Source organism: Monodelphis domestica, chromosome 3 (genome assembly GCF_027887165.1).
Source record: "Monodelphis domestica isolate mMonDom1 chromosome 3, mMonDom1.pri, whole genome shotgun sequence".
NCBI classification, from domain to species: domain Eukaryota; kingdom Metazoa; phylum Chordata; class Mammalia; order Didelphimorphia; family Didelphidae; genus Monodelphis; species Monodelphis domestica.
The window spans coordinates 95,229,170-95,250,635 of NC_077229.1; the positions used below are offsets into that span (position 1 = coordinate 95,229,170).

The 21,466-nt window shown below is 41.1% G+C and overlaps 1 protein-coding gene across 1 annotated transcript; it reads right to left on the reverse strand.

The window, feature by feature from the left end:
• Window positions 1-2,622: 2,622 nt before the first annotated feature.
• On the reverse strand, window positions 2,623-18,858 carry LOC100027243 (surfeit locus protein 4-like). Its single transcript, XM_007489089.3, has 6 exons — window positions 18,398-18,858; window positions 11,061-11,247; window positions 10,799-10,875; window positions 5,782-5,825; window positions 4,707-4,893; window positions 2,623-3,797 (listed from the first exon to the last, which is right to left on the reverse strand). The coding sequence occupies exons 1-6, from the start codon at window positions 18,530-18,532 to the stop codon at window positions 3,531-3,533; spliced, it is 897 nt and encodes a 298-aa protein (XP_007489151.1). The 5' UTR covers window positions 18,533-18,858; the 3' UTR covers window positions 2,623-3,530.
• Between the last annotated feature and the right edge of the window lie 2,608 nt (window positions 18,859-21,466).

A 21,466-nucleotide genomic window follows, 5' to 3' on the forward strand; every position in this document is an offset into this window, starting at 1 on the left:
TTTATTACTCACTCTCTCTTAACCTACATATCTAATCACATCTAAACTGGTCTTGGTCAAATCTTGTTTTTTTTTCCACCCTTGACTACCTTGACTAGTCCTGTTACCATTCACTTCACATCAATCCTCAGACTTGAATCACAGTCACTGTCTTCCTTCTCTGCCTCTACTCCTGTGCTTCTGATTGGATCAAATATAAATTCCATGTTTGGAGATCATCAATCTTTCACCCTATTAGCAGGGCGTCACCCAAGGTCATTTAATCTCCACCTGATCTTTGCTTGGTAAAACTTTTATATGCTTCCCTACTTAGCTGTTCCAAATTTTTTCTTCTCTGTCCCCCAATACCTCTACTTTTCCTCTTAGTAAATGTCCTCAATTTCTACTTTACTGAGAAAAATTGAAGCCATCCATCATGAATGTCCTCTTCGTCTTCATCCATTCTTTCCTCCTGTGTACCTTCTCCTTGCCAAAGTTAATCCTTCTACCTATGCCCTTTATCCTCTCCTATTTCCTGAAACAATTATTCCCTCTTCTTCATCTTCAGTCTCTTTCAGCTACTGCCTGTTTCCTCACTGCTTAGTCACGTTCAAGTCTAACTTCATTCTTTAAAAAACCTTTCGCTTGATTCTGATGTTCATTCAGTCTATCACTGTGTATCTGGTCCCCATTCACTGCCAAACTCCCAAGAGCTATCATCCATTCTGCTTGTCTCCATGGCTACCCCACTCATTTCCCTTGCAATCTGGTTTCTACCTTTACCACCATCCTGGTTCCAACAATAGCATTTTCAAGACCTCATCCTCTTTGACCTCCCTGTGTCCATCCCCAACCCTCCACTCTTGGACACTCTCTTTCCTCAGCTTTTGCAACACTGCTCTCTTCTGGTTGTCTTGACTGTTCCTTCCTTTCCTTTATTGAATCATCTATATCCCAATAGCTTCCCTACGGTTTTGTCTTGGGTCCTCCTTAATGACCTCATCTGTTCCCATGTGTTCAAGGATCATCTCAATGCAGATGACTCCAAGATATCTAGCCCTAATCTCTCTCCTGAAATTCAGCCATAGTCAATTGACTACTGGATATTGCCTGGATGTTCTGTGGAGAGTTCCACAGAGAGTTCCAGAGAACTCCACAGAACAAATGGAGATTTGGAACCTTTGACTTCATTTCCCAGAAATCCTTAGCATTTCCCCAAATTCCCTATAAATCTCTCCTGCATTTCCATGTTGGCAGAATCACATTATTGGTATTTAACTGGCGGTAACTCCTCCCATGGGCTCTCTTTTTGGCATGATGAAGAATCAGCAGTGAGGATGGTGAGTGGAGATTTTGAAAATGGCTAACTAGCCATGGGCACATGGTTTATATTTTATTTTTATTTTGTATCTTCTTTATTCCTTGATTTCTAATTATCTTTAATAAACCTCCTAAACATAATATTTTCATTGTTTGAGATATAATTTAAAATTTTACAGGTGTAATGGGTAGAGTGTTAAACTTGGAATTAGGAAGACCCAAGTTCAAATCTGGCCTCAGGCCTTAGCTGTGTGACCTTGGGCAAGTCCCTTAACTTCTGTCTGGCTCAGTTTGCTCAACTATAAAACAGGATTCATAATAGCACCTATTTCTGAGATCATTGTGAGGATAAAATGAGATAATGTTTGTAAAGTGCTTTTTAATCCTTAAAGTGCTACATAAACAGAAGGGAAGGGAATAAGCATTTACTAAGTACATACTATTTGCTAGGCACTGTGTTGAATATTATGAACACTAGCTATTTTTAAGCTCTACATGTCCAAAATGGAACTCATCATTTCCTCTCGTAAGTCTGTCCTTCCTCTAAACTTCCCTGTTTATGATAAATGACTAGTTTTTTCTTAGACCCTCTATATTTGCCTTAGTCCTATCTCAGAAATAAGATCACTCAGTATATGAAATACTGAGCAAAAAATCTTGAGTGAATATTAACATGCTTACTGCATTTCTAGAACATATTTAACTTAGTTTACCTCTCCCAGCCAAAGAATAGGAGATTCTATCTTCGTTGGCAGTAGGCCAAGTCAACCTGAGGTGGTATGAATATAAACATGTGTGTATATATATATATATATATATATATATGTACACAATATCTGCTCTACACAGTCAACTGGCATTTTATTAAGTTCCCATCATGTGCTAGGTATGTAGCCCTACTATGCGCTAAGCTCTGGGACAAACAACATATAAAACTCGGTGCTGTTTCTTTAGTGGAATTTCCTTTCTACCTCCTCACTTTGTTGCTTTCAAAGGGAATCTGATCCTAGTCAACTGTCTAAAAACAACACATGCTTCATGGCAACTTTGAAAGGCTCTTGGGTCCATAGACCTCTGATGCACCTTCACCCACTTTCCCCATGAGAAGTTGCTTTATTCCCATAGACCTATTTGAAATCTTTCCATTTGGGCAGAGAAGAAGTCAGATCAAAAGCCAGCTCACTGGATCTTTCCTGGACAATGAGGCAGCTGCTTTCTGCTGTGGATGGGTCATCCTGGTCCAATCAGCAGCTGATAATGGCTGGCTAACAATAGCCAATGTGATTTTTATGCAAATACAAATGAAGTTAATCTAAGTCGGGCCAAGTTGGCCATGGCCATAAATGACCATGAAGGAAAGCTTTATTTGAGGAGAGGGAAGAGGTAGTCCATTGCTAATGTAGAGCCCTGTAAATGCACTAACTGGTACCGAAGGACCTAGGTTGTGTCGTCATAATGTTTTCAACATTATTCTCCAAAAAGGAAACATTATACTAGCTCTACAGCTGATAAGGATTGGATTCCACCAAATCAGCCAAATGGGAAGTCCCCAAACATAGGGTTACAAAGTAAACAAGGAAAATGATAGTTCTAACAGATATATACCCAACCCTGATAACACATAATTTGGGTGGATATAGTACAACCAGCTCTTTTAGGTCAGTGATGGCAAACCTTTCAGAGACTGTGTGCTATCCTCACATCACATTTGAGCCCCCTGCCTTGTTCCAGATAGGGGAGGGAGGAAGTGCTCCCATTGGGCTGCTGGGTAGGGGGGTGTCATGTGAGAAATGTCCTCAGACATGTAGAGAGGGGGAAAGGAGCAGTGCCCCCCCCCAGCATGCATCGGCATGTGTGCTATAGGTTCACCAACACAGTTTTAGGTTTACGAAGTGGTATGAGGCCTGAGTATCTCCTTGTGGCCCAGGTTAGTACATAGCACTCTCACAACACCTTGAGATTAATACAAGTTCTTCAAGAAAGTCCTGGTACAAGATAGTTAAAGGTCAGCTTGCCTTTCACTTTATATATATCTGTATGTATATCTGGTCCAAGGTAAGAAATAAAAATTTCTATTCCGCTGAGAGGCAGCAGTCAATTGTAAGAGACATTTAGAAGATATGAGTAGATAGGGGCCACACTCTCCCCTGTTCCCCAAGGAGAGAGTTAAAAGTCAAGAAGGCAATAAATCTATTTCTTTCATTCTTTTCTTCATCATTTTACTGTGCTATTCACCACTGCTTCTTCTGTTTATCCACTGAAATTTCCCCAGGTCCAAGGGCTACCACCAAGAGAAAGCCTCCTATTACTGATGTGGTATGGAAAAAGTCATACTTCATAAAGTCATGAAGGGGCCTGTTGGCTGGGATGATCCAAAATGGGTTCTCCACCAGGTTGATGAGGAACAGCCAGATCACAAGAGTGAGGGCGGCTAGTTTTGTTTTGAATCCAATGGCCACCAGGATGACAAGAACCATCTTAGAGACATCTTGGAAGATCTAAGCAGCAAAGTGAGAAAAGACATGAAAGAAGTATAATCAGCCAAATGACTCTTTGAGTTTATTCCCATCCCTTTAGAGATAACCATTCTTTTTAAAAAGTTTATTTAATTAATTAATTTAGAATATTTTTCCATGATTACATGATTCATGTTCTCTCTCTCCCCTCTTCCCAACCCTCTTCTATAGCCAATGCACAATTCCACTGGGTTTTACCTGTGTCATTGATCAGGACCTATTTCCATATTATTGATATTTGCACTTGGGTGATCATTTAGAGTCTACATCCCTAATCATATCCCTATCGAACCATGTGATCAAGCAGTTGTTTTTCTTTTGGGTAATCATTCAAATAAATAAGACCAAAGAACATGAGGCTACAGGCTGTAATGGCCTGTAGTGCCATCTCTGGAGGATAGTCTTTATATTTATGGAAGTCACAACATAATTTATATTAAGCTGGCAGCGGGGTTAATTTAAGTATGAATGAGCTATGGGCCAGCCTCTGTTATTATGGCAAGGGCACTGACCATGTTGGGAATAGGAGACATCTTTCTGATCAGTCTCCTGAAGTGACCTTTCCAAAAATCTAGGCCACTCTAATAGACTCTTCTTTATGGCTGATTTGCTAGTGTGTATATATATATATATATATATATATACACTAGCAAATATATATACATATATATATGTATGTATATATATACAGACAATTAGGATGAACTGAACTGAAGGGTGAAATAAATAACAGCACTGCATCAGGAGAAGGCAAGGAACAGAATTGGGAAGATCAAAGGGTAATGGATGAAGAGTTGCCTGTTTGAGTGCTCCTGGGTTAGGGGAGGCTCTGAAATCCTGGGGGAAAAAAGATAAGCAGGGAAAGGGAAATGAAGTCCGCAGGTCACTTACAGTGAATACGTTCACTTCAAAATGTAGGAGTGATATGAACATGAGGAGGAGGAGAACTCTTCCTCCCAGCCGAATGTACTGCTGTGGGGAGGTACAATCCAGAGTGGGGACTCCAGCAAACATGGACTTCCCTTCTGCCCGGCTCTCAGCTAAGAGAAACAGCAGGCCACCAGCCAAAGCAATGTTCCTGAGAAACCACGGAGGGAACCAGAGGGAAAAATGGAAACAAAGATGTCATGCAGCTCAGATCCAGCAAAGCAGGAACATAGGATACGTGAAAATCTTCAGCAAAATTGGGCAAATCCAGCCTTATTCTTGATCTTAGAAAGGATGACAGTTGAGTAGATACAGCCTTTAAAAGGCCACCCAGTTTAAGAATGGGTAGATATTGGAAGAGGAATTCTAAAAATATATCGGTTATTTTCATTGTTCAGGAAAGAGATGACTATTTGGTGCTACTTAGCCTTTCTAGGTCCAGGTTTTTATCTGTAAAGTAAGAGGATCAGACTAGATGGTCTTTAAGATCTTGCTGTTCTTGGGAGCTCAATAGGGGTTGTCCTTCTGCTTGAAGAAGACCAAAATAACACCACTATTGGTGATGTCCTTTTCCTCAAGCATCAGTTGGATTTAAGTGGGGCAGAGTGGCATCGGCCGCCTTCTCTCTTTCAGAGTCATCTGAGTACAGTGGCAAGAGAAAAGTCAGGACAACTAGTGATGGGCGCTCACTAAATGCTTGTTAAACTGATTATTGTGAAAACTGCTTTCCTGAGGTCCTCTTGAAATTGTGATGACAGAAATGGGCTTATATGGCCCAAACCCCAACTAGGAGTAATAATCCCAAAGCTGGACAATGCACAGCTTTGCAATGGTCCCCAGGGCATGTCCATTGTGCATCCACCCACATGGTCTCCTTCTGGTGAAAGGAGCCCCTGGCTCAGGGGATCTATGCAGCAACTGCCCTCCCCTCCCTTCTGGCTCCATTTCCCAAAGGCTGGGCTTTCTGCTTTCTGGTCACTGGTTCACCCAGGGTAGCACTGAGCATGCTAGACAGTTCCCATCAGTTAATCTCACTCACCTCATTAGGAATCTCAGGTTCCATAGAAGGCCAAAGGCCAAGACCTACAAAAAGGGGGAGAAAAATGTAGACCTCAAGAACAGATTCTCACTTGACTCCTGCTACATGGGATGATCCTTTTCAAAAATCCTTTGATAAAGCAGGAGCTTAAAAAAACCCAAACTAAACCAAAGAGCATCTGTCCACAATTAATCATTTCACACGCTGCTTGTGAGGGGCCATGGGAAGCTGCAAGGGATTTTTATCCCACTGATGTCAAATGGAAATCTGAAACGTGTCCAACAGTACAATTCATTTCTCCAACCCAAGCAACAAGGCAGAAAAATTAAGGGCCCTTCTCATTGATAAAAGGGGACCCTTTCAGGTTAGTTAGCCACCATTCCAATGATTTATGGTCACGTAGCAAGAAGAGGAGATGTCTGAGATATCTTTAGCCTGGGGAGCTTGAATCAATCTGAGTGCTTCTGCTCATCATCACAATAATAATAGCTTTTACTCAAAATGCTGCCTTGCTTCTGAAGCATTTCAAAGGTTTTAAAATCAAAGAGGTAATTGGGGAATCAGAAGAATTCTCTACCACTTAACTGATGAGATATGATGTTGGTTGATGTATTAGGTACTCTACAATGGGAAATATGATCTTGGGGAATCTATTATTTCTTTATTTTAAATTTAAACCCTTACCTTCTGTCTTAGAATCAATACTGTGTATTGGTTCCAAGGCAGAAGAGTGGTAAGGGCTAGGCAGTTGGGGGTAAGTGTCTTGCCCAGGGTCACACAGCTGGGAAGTGTCTGAGGTCAGATTTGAACTCAGGACCTCCCATCTCTAGACCTGGCTCTTAATCCACTGAGCTACCCAGCTGCTCCCAGAGTCCATTACTTCTGAAATGTAAAGAGATTAGATTTGGAAGCCTAGATTGCTGATTGATTTCTGGCTGGCCATAAAGCATAAGTTTTTTTTTTTCCTGATTGGACACAAAGAATACTGTACCCCCCATCTGTGCGGTTTTCTTGGCATGGATACTGCAATGGACCCATTTCCTTTTCTAGTGTATCCTTTTTTCAGGCAATGAGAAGTTAAGTGACCCTCTCAGGGTTATGAAGCTAGGAAGTAGACAAAAAGATCCACACTAAAAGTGAGTTTTGGTTCAGGTAGATGGTTCAATGGATTGAGAACCACGCTACAGACAGGAAGTTATCTTTTTCTGATTGGTCATAAAGAATCTTTTTTCTTTTCTTTTTTTTAATGTTTTATTGATGCTCAAAAAGCAAATATTGTCACTTCCCAGGATCTCTGCACCCTGAACAGAACATCTGTCATAACCAATAAGAACACAAACCAGATCAATCCATTGGGCAGATTGTATTTGCTGTCCACCACTTCTTTGTTATGGGGAAAGGGGACTGGCATGTTTCAATATCTATTATCTGTAGTTTTCCTGGTTTAGGCAATAACTTATTAAAGAAAGATATGGATAAAAGGAGAAGGTGAGGTCTGTTATTACTTTGGCAAAAGCAAGAAGACACAGAGAAAGGAACTCTTCAATTCTGCTTTCTTGGTGCAATGTGGTATTTTATTTATCAAATCCTTTTTGTTTCTTTTCTTAAAAAAAAGTTTTGTTGATAACCTTTTTGAAAAACAAAACAAAACAAAACAAAACACCATAGTAAAAGGCAGGTAGGTAGCTCAGTGGATTGAGAGCTAGGCTCAGAGATGCAAGGTCCTGGGTTCAAATCTGAATTCACATACTTCCTAGCTGTGTGACTCTGGGCAAGTTACTTAAGCCCCATTGCCTAGTGCTTACTGCTCTTCTACCTTGGAACCAATACACAGCATTGATTCTAAGACAGAAGGTAAGAGTTTAAAAAAGATCTAGTAATGCCAACATCCTCCTTGTGCCCTACTCTGGCCTTGCAACAGAAAAATGGATAAATGAAATGATGGGACACAATGATCTTATCTGACTGTAGATGCAATATTTTGCATCTACAGCCCCCAACTCTCTAGAAAGGAGTGAGGCCAATTTCCTCATCTTTCCTCCAGGTCCAAGATATGTAGCATTTGGCTTCATCTGAGTGGTTTTTGTTTTCGTTTATGTTCTTGTAGTCATTGTATATATTGTTCTTCTAGTTTTGCTTATTTTATTCTGTACCAATCATGTAAATTTTCCTATGTAAGATTTTCTAACATCCCAGTTGATGGGCACCTAATTTATTCTCAGTGTTTTATTAACATAAAAAGTTTCTTTTTCAGATAATGAAAAATTTTCCCCATCAACGACTTCTTTAGAAAACATGCCTAGCAATGGATTTGTGGATCAGAAGGTTGATTTTTCCCAAATATTTTCCAAAAATGTTTTTTTAATTTAAAATTAAAAAAAATTTAGTTAATTTATTTTATTAGTAATTAAGATGAAGGGGTTAGATAACAGGATAATTTTTAAGGACATAGATTCTTTTTTTTTTTTTTTTGCTTTTTAAGGTTTATTTAATTCATTAATTTAGAATATTTTCCCACAGTTACATGATTCCTATTCTTTCCCTCCCCTCCTCCCTCCCTCCTCCTGTAGCCAATGAGCAATTTCACTGGGTTTTATATGTATCATTGATCAAAACCCATTTCCATATTATTGATATTTGTACTATGGTGATCGTTTAGAGTCTACCAAAAATCTTTTAAAATACTCAGACCAATCCCTAATTCCACCAAGGATATATGACTATAATAATAACTTGCATTTATTTAGTACTTTAAAGTTTGTTAAGTAATTTATGAATATGATCTCATTTTATCTTCATAATAACCATGGGAGGTAGGTACTATGATTATCTTCATTTTATAGATGAGGAAACTGAGGCAGATGCCCAAGGTAAGCATGTAAGCCATTAAAGCTAATAAACATCCAAGTCTGGATTAGAGCTCAGGTCTTCCTGACACCAGATCCACTGAGGCTCTATCCACTGTACCACTTAGCTGCCTTGGTACATGTATGAGTGGACATGCCATCCTGAAGTGCCTCTAACAATATTTATACATTTTATCATCTTTGTCAATTTGTTGAGTGTGAGGTGAAACTAGAGAGTTGTTTTGATTCACATTTCTCTTAGTGATTTGTAACATTTTTTCTTATAGTTGTTAATAGTTTCTATTTTTTTAACCCTTACCTTCTGTCTTAGAATTGATACTGGGATACTGTGTATTGGTTCCAAGGCAGAAGAGCAGTCAAAGGCTAGGTGATAGGGGTTAAATGACTTGCCCAGGGTCACACAGTTAGGAAGTGTCTGAAGCTAGATTTGTACCTAGAACTTCCCATCTCTAGTCCTGGCTCTCAACCCACTTAGCCGACCCTCTAATTCTTCTTTTGAAAATTGTTTTTTATTTCTTTTGACTACTTATCTTCTGATGCCTGCCATTAGCTTAGAACAAGTCAGCAGGATCTTTTTTTTTTCTTTCTCTTTTTAAACTCTTCCCTTCTGTCTTAGAATCAATATTATATATTGGTTTCAAGGCAGAAGAGCAATAAGGGATAGGCAGTGGGGGTTAAAGCACCTTGCTCGGGGTCACACAGCTACTAAATCTGAGGCCAAATTTGAACCTAGGACCTCCTGTTTCTAGACCTGGCTCTTAATCCACTGAGCCACATAGCTGCCCCCTTCAGCAGGATCTTTGATGGCTAGAGTTGTGATAGAGGAAGTAGAAGGCACCAGGGTTCCATAACCAGGCACAGGCAGAGCTGGAGGGGAATATAGGACTTCTTATTCCTTTGTGCTCTACTCCAGTGCTTAGGGATGGCCTGGCTGCTTTTGAGTTCTGCAGGGTGCACTTCCTGGGGGCCCCCAGGCTGGCTTATTGTGGGAAGGCTTGCAGCTGTTTTGTCTAGATGCTGCTGGATTGGACACCTGTGCTGTTATTCCTAATGGGGGCTCCCCTCCTCTCCCCCTGGTTCATTCCTGAAGGGCCAGTATAAAATCCTCATCATCTAGAATGCCAAATATGACCCCTATGGGATCTTTCATCCCTTTGGATGAAAAGCTTTGGAACCTGGTTCTTCTTTCATCTCAATGCACTGATGTGTAGAAACACAAAAAAGAAAAGAATAATACTTTGTATATCCATGAGATCTCAGGATCTCAGCATTTAAATTTGGAGGAGCCCTTCAGAACCAACTAATCCAATCCCCTCATTCTACAGATGAGGGAACTGGGGTACTGAGGTCTAGAGAGGGGAAGGTACTTTCCTAAGTAATGGTAAGGTAGCAATGAAGAGTGCCAAACTTGGAGGTCAGGAAGACTCATCTTCATGAGTTCAAATCTGGCCTCAGACACTTCCTAGCTGTATGACTCTGGGCAAGTCATTCCACTTTGTTTGCCTCAGTTTCCTTATCTGTCAAATGAGCTAGAGAAACAAATGGCAACCCATTCCAATAGCTGCCAAGAAAACCCCAAAAGGGGTCATGAAGGGTCTGACACAAGATGATTGCACAACAGTAAGTGATGGTACAAGGCAAAAGAGGAACCCAAACATTTCTGATTGGAGGTTCAGTGCTCTTCCCATTGAACTGTTACCTGAGAGAACCGAGTGACCTTTGAGATACAGGAAGAGACTTTTGGATGCAGCTCAAGAGACCTGCCAGCTTCTGGGCTGAGAATATGTTGGTGTCAGGGAAGTCAATATTTGTAATGCAAATATTCTGGGAGCAGAAAGGTCAGGTAAGCAGAGTTTGACTGCAAAGAGCATTGCTAAGCAAAGGTCAGTCAGTCTCGCAGAGATTGTGAGGAAGGTCTACATAGGTGAGGCGGCCGGACTTTTGGCAGCATTACAAGTTTCAGAGGATTTCTAGTTGGTGGGTCCAAAAGCCCTCATTTCTCAGAGGGTGGAACGAAGGCCCAGAGCCTGAAAGTGACTTGACCAAGTCACAGTGGCAGAGCTGGGACCAGACCCAGAGTATTTTTGCTCCCAGTAGGTCAGGCTCACTGGGGACAATATCTTTAGTGACACAGTTGCCTCTTAACTCACTTGCATGAAAATGATTCCAAACAGCACAAAACAGGCACAAGGAACAAACTTCTGGACTAAAATCAACACACATCCCACTGTAATAGAAAGAGTGAAGAATCAGATTTAAGGATGATAGCATTAATTCTCTTCCCTCCATTTCTCAGCCCCTTCTGTGTTCACTGAGACGCTTGTCCAAGTACTGACTGGATCACCTTCCTGTCTCCATCCTCCAGCAGCCCTTCTACCCAGAGATGAACCCTGGATGAGTGGGAAGTCTTACCCAACTGTCCAAATGAACTGATCATCCCCAAAATGAATGGCAGGAGAGGGCTGCTACTTCCAGACATCTTGATGGATTCCTTCTGTTCATTCCACTGCCACCAGGTATGAATGCCATCTTCTAGGAAGGTGCTGATCAAACAGAGGCGAGCCAGGTGAGGCAGGAATCGCTTTGTTAGGTGAAGGAACTGGTAAGTGAGATGGCCAGAAGGAAAATGAGAAGGTGAGAAATACAAGACTGAGGGGCAGGGAACAGTTATCTCCAGGATACCAGTGTCAAGGAGTTGAAGACATCTGCCTTCCAAAGGAGCTTCATTCATAAATTCTAGGACAAATTTGAGGTGGGGGAGGCAGGGCATTAGCTCTCTGGAGTCTTAGAACACTCCATACTTTCCTCTTTTGCCATTCTGGTCCTGGCACGCTGGGATACTGATAGAGAAACTGGATATTGTTGTTCAGTTGTGTCTGATTTTTCATGACCTCATTTGGAATTTTCTTAGCAAAGATACTGGAATGGCTTGCCATTTCCTTCTCCAGCTTGTTTTACAGACAAGGAAATTGGGGCAAATGGGTTAAGTGACTTGCCCAGGGTCACACAATAAGTGTCTGAGGCCAGATTTGAACTTTGGAAGATGAGTCTTCCTGACTCCTGGTCTGGCACTCTATCTGCTCCGCCACCTCATTGCTCAGAGAAACTGACACAAGATGGCTAATATGAAGGTGGGTGCCAGATGAAGGCAGTTGCAGACACCTCTGAATGTAAGGCAGCTGGGGCCCAATGTACAGTGTACTGGTCCTGGAGTCAAGAAGACTAGAATACAAATCTGGCCACAGACACTGACCTTGGGAAAGTCACATAACCTCTTTGTGCCTCAGTTTCTTCATCTATTAAATGGGGATAATAATAGCACATACTTCCCGGGGTTATTATGAGACTCAAATGACATAAGTGTAAAACACTTGGCACAATGCCTAGCACACAGTAAAGTAAGCACTATATAAATGTTAAAGATTAGTAGTAGTAGTAGTGGTTCTTTATTCTTAAGAGTCCTTAGGAAACAAAACCCTGGAATTGCTACTTTGGGTTCTGCTCTTTTGAAACTTCTACAGACTAGGTCTTTAAAGGGGTTCTTTAAAAGAGAAGTAGATGCTAAAGAGGATAGGATAATAAGGGACTTTAATATATAATAATATATAGCACTTTAGGGTTGGCAAAGCACTTTATAAAAGATCTTATTTGAGCCTCATAACAACCCCAAGGGAATAGGAATGATTATCTCCATTTTACAGATGAGGAAACTGAGGCAAGCAGAGCTTAAGGGATTTACCCAGAATCACTCAGCTAGTGTCTAAGGTCAGATCTGAACTCAGATCTTGCTGACTCTACATCTAGCTCTCTATCCACTGAGACACCTGGCTGTCTCTAAGCTGTTGTAAACTTTCTTCAAAGAACCCAACTATCCTCAAATAATCGTTTATGGTTTAGTTTCTCTCTCCCTAGAATATGTTTCCTATCACTCACTGCCTGTAAAATCCCATCAATCTTTCAGGGCCCTGATCAAATCTTCCCTTATTTATGGTGATGAACCTGTCATATTTTCTTGTTCTCTTAGGGCTGCTTTGGGTTCTAGACATAGATCTACTTGAGGCAGTTACGTGGCACAGTGCACTGAAGGCAAGATTTGGAATCAGAAGGAACTGGGGTCAGAAACTGCACAGCTGTATGACCCTAGGCCAGTCACTTAAACAAAAGCAAATTTAGCACCTACTAACTCCCCAGTTGCTGTGAAGATCAAATGAGATAACTTATGTAAAGAGCTCTTTTTTCAACCTTAAAGTACAATGTAAATGCTAGTTATTATTAGCTGCGTTGGGTAGTCAGATGGCAGTGTGGATAGATAGAATGAGAAGCCTAAAGTTAGGAAGATTCCTCTTCATGAATTCAAATCTGGTCTCAGACACCTACTAGCTGTGTGACCTTGGGCAAGTCACTTAATCTTGTTTGCCTCAGTTTCCTCATCTATAAAATGAGCTGGAGAAGGAAATGGCCAACCACTCCAGTATCTTTGGCTAGAAAATCCCAAATGGGGTCCCAGAGAGTTGGACATGACTGAACAACAACAAAAATGATCAATTGTCTTACTTTTCCTATTCAGGCATAAGCTCTTTAGTGGCAGGATATAATAGAAGGATTGGGAGGGGAACAGGGGAAATGGAAGGAGAGAGGGAAATGGGGAGAGTGGAGAGATTCCTTTTCCCCTCTCTTTTTCTGGGAGAGAGGTAGTGTTATAATTATCTCCCTGACAGAGGGAATATGTCTCTATAGAGGATAGTTCTGGGAGATGGAAGACAAAACCCGGAAAGATCAGCTTTGGTAAGATGACCCACTGCCTCCCCTTTGGTCCCAGCTATTGTTGAGGGGCAGGATGGATTCTTCTGTCTCTGGTCTCCTTAGGGACACCCACTGTCACTTCCCTTCAGAAACCTGAGGTCACCCCACTATCAAGGAGAGGTGTTGTTCCTTGGGTTAGGCAGTTTGGATCCTGGGCTAACCTTTCCTTTTTGGGGAGAGATGTGATTCTCCCCAAATCTTGTGTCCCCTTTCCTAGTATCAGAAACCAGCCAGATCTAAATTCTAAAGTAGTAAACAATTTATTTGGGTTCACACAAGGAAAGAGAGGTAGGAGTGTCAGGCAAGAAAAGTGGGGGAGCAGGAAGCCCTAACACTTGTCCCCTCTGGCAGACTGCCCCCCCCCCCAATTCTCAGGGTTCAAGGCTGAGTGCCTTCTGGCCAGCTGCTGGTTGATCCCTATTCCTCAGCTGACTAGCTTTTAATTCAGGAGTTCAGGAACAGGTCAGGGAGATAGAGAAATCTCAAGGAAAGGTTTGGATGGCTCTGGGGGTCAAGTGACTTGTCTAGGATTGCACTGCTAGGATATATCTAAGGTCCAGTTTGAACCCCCTAGCTTCCCTTGAAACGATCATTTTCAAAGGTGATTGGGAAGAAGGGGAAAAAATAGAAGAACGTTTTCAGGAATCCGTGATTTCTAAGCTGTCTCGAAGGACAGGTGGTCCAGAAATCTCATATGGTTTAAACTGTGGAAGTTTCTAAGTCATTTAACATGACAATGAAGGCCAGTCAAACTGCAAGTCCCATTCCACCGCCCCCTTCCGTATATGTAGCTATGAAATATATCACCAGGGTGTCTTGTGCTTAAACACCATAATTCTCTCCAAACGAGCTCCGGCTGCTGAGTTCCCCACCACCCTAATTTACTCGTTAGAGTTAGCAATAATGAGTACAGCTGAGTATTAACAACAGCTTGGGAAGAGCTACCCCGGGAGGAAGTGCTTGTGGCAGCACCAGAGGCTGGAGGCAGAGCAAGAACCTAGAAATGAAACGACATGGTTTCATGGACCAGTAATGCAAGCTAACCACGTGACGAAGACTTCTAGACTGTCTCAGTAGGACAAGATGGCCCTAGATGATTATTGAGTCCAATCCATTCATTTGACAGAGGGAGAATTGAATTTTATATATGTTACTTCATTTGATTCTCATAACAACACTAAGAGGAGGCGGGTGCTACCCTTCTTTTACAGATGAGAGAGGTGAAGGGACTGAAGCCCCAGGGTAAGGAAGAGACTGGTCCAGGGTGATGTGGTGGACCAACTGGTTTAGGATCCAGATCTTTAATTACCACCCCCCTTTTTTTCAAAACCATTCCTTTCCATTTTAGAATTAATACTGGGTTCCAAGGCAGAAGAGTGGTAAGGGCTAGGCAATGGGGGTTCATTGACTTGCCCAGGGTCACACAGCTAGGAAGCATCAGAGGCCAGATTTGAATCCACGAATTCCCATCTTCAGACCTGGTTCTCAATCTACTAAGCCACCCAGCTGCCTCCTTTGCCAACCATTTCAATACCTTTATCATTATACCTTTTATACCCCTAATAAGCAAATTGGATCAACTATTTTTGACAATCAAAGTAAAAAACCACTTACACAACATTGATTCCAAGATGGAAGGTAAGGGTTTTAAAACAAAACAAAACAAAACAAAAACCACCTGTCAGCTTTGGAGAGGCTTTGGATCTCTGACTAAAGACCATACTCCTTGAGAGCACGACCTGTCTTTTGTCTTTCTTTTTCAGACAAAAGACAGTTGAAATTTACACATACAAACTTATATATATGTATATATATACATATACAAGTGTGTGTATATGTATAATATGTATATATAAGTACATGTATATAATAGGCTAGTCGAATGACAAAAACCCACAAACCTAGATCAATATATTATACTTCCTGATCCTTAATTTCTGGTAATGACTATTATCTATTTGGCTTCATTTGTAAAATGATCATTTTAGTTGATATAGTGGACATAGAGTGCCAGGCCTGGAATCAGGGAGATCTGAGTTTAAATTCAGTCTTAGATACTTACTAGCTGTGTGACCCTGGGCAAGTCACTTAACCCTGTTGGTCTCAGTTTTCTCGCCTGTAAAATGAGCTGGAGGAAGAAATGGAAAACCACTTCAGTATTTTTTGCCAAGAAAATCCCAAACGGGGTCATAAAGAGTGGGATATGACTAAAAAGACTGAATGACAACTAAATTAAAAAAAAGTTATGAGCTTTATGAGCTGAAAGGGACTTTTAAAGATCACTTAATCACATCTCCTCATTTTACAGATGGGAAAACTGAGATCTAGAGAAGGGAAATTAAGTAGTATAGCTAGTATCTACCTTGGGAATGAATGATCATCTAGGAAGCTTCTACAGCCTATTACTCTGGGCTCTCTTCTCCCAAATCTAGGAGTGTAATTTCCTGAAAAAAAAATGGATGCTAACTCCAAGAAGTTCATAAAAAAAAAGGATTTATTTTGAGATTATAATGCCAAGAGGGTCATCATTCTTGGAAAGAATACCGAGGTTGGAGTTGGAAGACCTGGATTTAAATTCCTGCCACTTTCGAGCTCTGTAACTCCGGAATCTGATTTTCTGATTCATCTTTTTATTTTTCTTAACCCTTGCCTTCTTGTCTTAGAATCAATACTAAGTTTCAGTTTGAAGTCAATAAGAGCTAGGCAATTGGGGTTAAGAGATTTGTCCAGAGTCACATAGTGAAGGAGTATCTGAAGCCATATTTGAACCCAGGATCTCTAGTCTCCTGGTCTGGCTCTCTATCCACTGAGTCACCTAGCTGCTCCTAGGTTCATCTTTAATAGGAATAATGATGTCCATTATCATCTACCTCACAGAGTTATTATGAAGAAAGCACTTTGTGATCTTTAAAGCACTAGAGAAATAAGAGTTAAGTAATAAAGTACATCAGACAATGGATCATAAGATTTTGACTCAGAAGGAATGTTGGATAAGCATCTAATCCAAGTCTTATTTTATAGGCAAGGAAACAAAGTTTTAGTGACCTATCCCAAAACATAAAGAGTAAGGAGGGGTCATAGTTCAAGGTAGAGACATATTCCCTTTTAAGTCTCATCAGTTCTAGCCTTGTCTTAATCATGGAGAATCATACATGTGACTCAATGCTATTAGAGGGATGCTTGTTTGCACTACTCAAAATAGCCTCTATTGCAGTTGGCAGATTAAAAAGAAAATAAAACTACTGTTTTCTTTTAAGTTGGTCAACAGGCATTGATTAAACTTTTATTACATGTGAGGTACTGTGTTAGGAGCTGAGTATAACAAAGACAGGCAAAACAGTCCACTAAGAGTGACAAAAATGGATTAGAGTGTGAAATGGGAAAGCCAAGTGGTAGAAGCACTATCATTGCAGAGACTTAGTGGAAAATTTCTTAGCATCATTGGAAAATACCTGGAAATGTTGACCAAATGGGAGCCTTGTTGTGGCTCTTGCTATCTCAAGATTATCAGTGTTAGAACTGCAGAGGAACCTTAGAGATCTGGTTTCCTTCCTTCCTTCCCTCCCTGCAAGCCTTATCACTCAGACAAAAATAGGAAGCAGAGACCCAATAGGAAGGAAAAATAAATTGCTTAAGTTTAAATTTCTAGTATGTGCAGCCAGGTGTTTCAAACAGTTTGGAGCACTGGGCCTGAAGGCAGGAAGATCCATTTTCCTCCTGAGTTCAAACCTTACTAGCTGTGTGATCCTGGGCAAATCATTTAACCCTGTTTGCCTCAGTTTCCTTATCTGTAAAATGAACTGGAGAAGAAGCAAACCACTTCAGAATCTTTGTTAAGAAAACCCCAAATGGGTTCTGGGAAGAGTCAGACACTACTGAAAATGACAGAAGGGCAATAAATTTCTAGTAAATAGTAGAGTCAATATTGAAATCCAGGACCTTGTAAAAATTCAAAGCTAGATCGAGTTAAGCTCAAATTTTATCAAAGGATTTGACAATTCTATGTGTGCATTATTAAATTGGGGAGGAAAATAAGCCCACTAGGGGGTATTTCATATTTTACTACCTATGTAAACTTGGGCAAGCCTCTTGACTCATTTGGACCTCCCTTTCACCATCTATTTGTCATATATATTTTTTGTATATATGTATTTGTATTTTTTGTATATATGTATATATGTAATTGTATATGTGTATTTGTATATATGTATCTATCTATCTATCTATCTATCTATCTATATCTCATTTCCTCCATGAGATTGTAAACTTCTTGAGGGCAGTCCTTCCTCCCTTCCTTTCCCTTTCCTTTCCCTTACCTTCCATCTTAGAATCAATACTGTTTATTGGTTCCAAGGCAGAAGAGCAGTAAGTCCTAGTCAATGGGGGTTAACTGACTTGCCCAGGGTCACACAGCAGACGGTCTTTTGCCACTTTTTATAACCCTAATGCTTAGCCCAGTGACTACTAAAACGTTTGTTGAATGACTGATGTACAACGAGGGTACTGGACTAGATGGTTCCTTCCAGCTCCAAATCCTAGAAGTCTTTACAATTTTGGTTTTAAAGTCACGAGGGCGCACTTGGCCCAAGTAGCTGTCAGCTTCATCTTTCCGGTCAGCTTCACATCCCATTCCACTCTCCTCCCCCATTAGCCTCTAGAGGGGCTCTCTGCATTCACTTCAAACAACCCATCGGACGAGAGAAAAAAAATATACAGAGCACCCCCCCTTTATAGCAGAAAAGTCGCCCTCTTCCCCAGACACGTCCAAATCTCCCTTTCATTGTCCCCAAAGAGGTGCGAGCCCTCTAAAGCTCTTGCCCTTCCATCACTCCCAAGAGTGAGTGGTATAGTCCAGTCCCCCTCGGGGCCGCAGCCGAGGAGGCTGGGAGGTACCATTGAGATGCAGGAATAGGGGCGGGGGAGCTGGGGATAGTGACCTCGCTCACCTGGTCCGAGAGATTTTCCACGGTTTCTATCAAATTACAGCCTTTGGGTTCCATGGCCGGCATTCTGAGTACTTGCTGACAGCTCTCTTCTCCCACCGTGTGCACCTCAGGGGGCCCAGCGGCACGCTTCCCCATCTCCCTTTAAAGACCAAGAGGGAGGCACGCGGGAACAGGATGCGTGCTCACACAGGGAGGAGAGCGTGGTGCCAGAACCTGGGAGGGGCCAGGGTGCGGGGACTGGTGCCTCGTCAACGATCAGTGATCCTATATTAAAAGCCTAAATCCAGGAGCTGGGCCGGAGGCTTGGGGAGGGGGTTGGTGGGCCGGGAAGGTTTACAGTGAACGGTAAAAGACAATCCCTCCCTGGAAGAAGCTTGCAGTCTAATGGAGAGACAAAAGGCTAGCTACTGTGTACAAATACTTTTTAGAAAGGATAAACTGGAAACAATCACTTCGGGGAGGTGCAAAGTTTAGATAAAATGTAGCGCCTGCATACATCGGAGTTCACAATCTCTGTTGGGTAAGACATTAGCACGAATGAAATTCTATAAACACATTTAGTGGCTGCTTTCATGTTTGTTCCATGCTGTAATCTCTGTATCCGAGTATAGACTAAACTAGGACGATCATCACCTGCCTTGGTGCTGGACCAGAATTCCCAAGGTCCTGACTCTTAAGTATCATCTTCTCTTTCTCCTTTCCTGCTCCCAAGGCTTCAAGAGGTGCATGCCCTAGGTAGTCATTGAGGCAGTGAATAAAAACGCTGAATGAAAGGCACTCCCCAGACCCTTTTCTGACTCTCCTCTCTTCCAAAGCAGTTCAAGGCCCCAAACTGAACTAGTCCTGATTTCTAGAGCTATCGCAATTTACCTTTATGGACCTTTCCAGCTCTATCCTATTAGCAGTGGTAGCTTTGAGGAACCCCATCCCCTACCCAGAATACCAAGGATGCCTACCATTCAGGGAGAAAGTAGAATAACAGATGGGGAACCCCAAAGCTACATATACTAGTACTCCTATGAAATGTTAAAGGTACCAGAGGGGAACTGATGGCACTTGAGGGGCTCCTCTTGTAGGATTTATGGAGGGGGGGGAGAGAATATAGACTTTTAAGAAAAGAATGAGAAGACTAAATTGATTATGATCAGCACTTCTGGAAAGAGCATCCACATTCATGGGGCCATAGTATTCAAATCCAGGAAAAGCTGGAGGAACCTGAGTGATAATTTGGTACTAACTCATCATTATAAACAGATGGGAAATCTGCAGGCCAGGAAAGGAAAATAACTTGCTTTAAATCACTTGGCAGAGTTGCTCTGCTGACTCTCAGGCTAGGGTTTTTCCTATTTAATTTCATTGTCTCCTAAGGAAGAGGGGGAATATTTTTGCCTAGCTAACATGTCATGGCAAGCAGAGAACTGTCCCAGCAGACAGGTCCATCTTGGGAACTGCCCACTATAATAATCACCAAAGTATATCATCTTTGGGGTATAATATTCCATAATCCTGGAGAGAGAGAAAAAGGAGATGATTCAATTCTTTTTTGTCACTGAAATGCTGGGTATCCTTTCCCCCCCAACCCCCCAAATTTATCAAAAGAGAGAAGGAAAGAAGATGAGGAGGTGAGATAGAAGAGGTAGGAAACCACTGAGGCCATTTTTGTTGGCTTAGAATAAAATAAAAGCCTTCTTAGAGGGAACAAGTAGCCCTTTTAAATAGGGCAAAATTAGAATGTAAGAAAAACTTGGCTAATACAGCTATCTCAAAGTGAAATGAACCCCTTCAAGATGTAATGAGGTTCCTTGCACTGGAAAATTTCAGAGAAAGACTGGATGATAATTTGTTGGTTGGTTAGGGTTTTTTCTTAGGGTGCAGGTTGGACTATATTACTGCTGAGGTTCTTTCCAACTTGAACATTAGGTGATTTTGTAAGGTCAGTTTTTGGGGTTACTTTTCTGCTTATACTAGCTCAGTCCTCCAGCCAGAACCTTGGTGAGAGAAAAAAAGTATACAAAATAGCCTGAAAGTCTGGAACAAACTATATTATTTCTGGTTTTCCTAGGATCATTCATAGCTGAGATGGACCCAGAAGATCACTGGAAGATAAGTCTAACCCTTGTATTTAATTAAAAAATTTTAAACATTACTCTCTTTTTATTCATTCATTTTAAGCTTTTGTTTTTTTCCCAGGTTACATTGGTACAATTGTCAATAATCATTTTCAGAAAATTTGCAATCTCTGATATTTTTCAATCCATGCTCCTTCCCTTCCCTAAGACAGCAGATAATATCATATAGGCTGTACATGTGTTATTATACAATATACAATCTTTATCATTTTGTGAAAGATACATATCACACTACAGAAAAATTCATAGAGGAAATAAAGTGAAAAATGCCATGCTTTAATCTGCATTCAGAGTCCTGTCAATTCCTTCTATAGTAGCAGATAGGCTTTTTTGTCTTGAATCACTTGGGGTTGTACTGGATCCTTACATTATTGATAATGGTTAAGTCATTTATGTTGATCATTGTACTTTTTTTTTTAAACACTTTCTGTCTTAAAATCAATACTAAGCAGTACCAAGGCAGAAGAGCAGTAAGGGCTAGGCAGTTGGGGTTAAATGACTTGCAAAGGGTCAGAACAGCTATGGAAGCATCTGAGGCCAGATTTAAACCCAGGACCTCTTCTCTTTAGGCCCGACTCTCTATCCATTGAGCCACTTAGGTGCCCCAATTTTATTTTATTGATGGTACTATGTACATTCTCTTGGTTCTGCTCACTTCACTTTGTATCACTTTGAATGAGCCTTTCCAGGTTTTTTTTTTATCATCTTGTTTGTCATTTCTTTCTTTTTAATTTGTAAAGATTTTTTTTTTACCAAGTACAAGCAACAATTTTCCACACATGAGTTTTCTGAAGTTATATGTTCCAAATTTCCTTCCTTCCTCCCTTTCCAGATATGGTGAGCAATTTGATCTGGATTATACATATATTATCGTGCAATTGTTTGTTAACCCTTGCATTTTACAGGTAAAGAAACTGAGACCTAAAGAGGGCCACTCAGG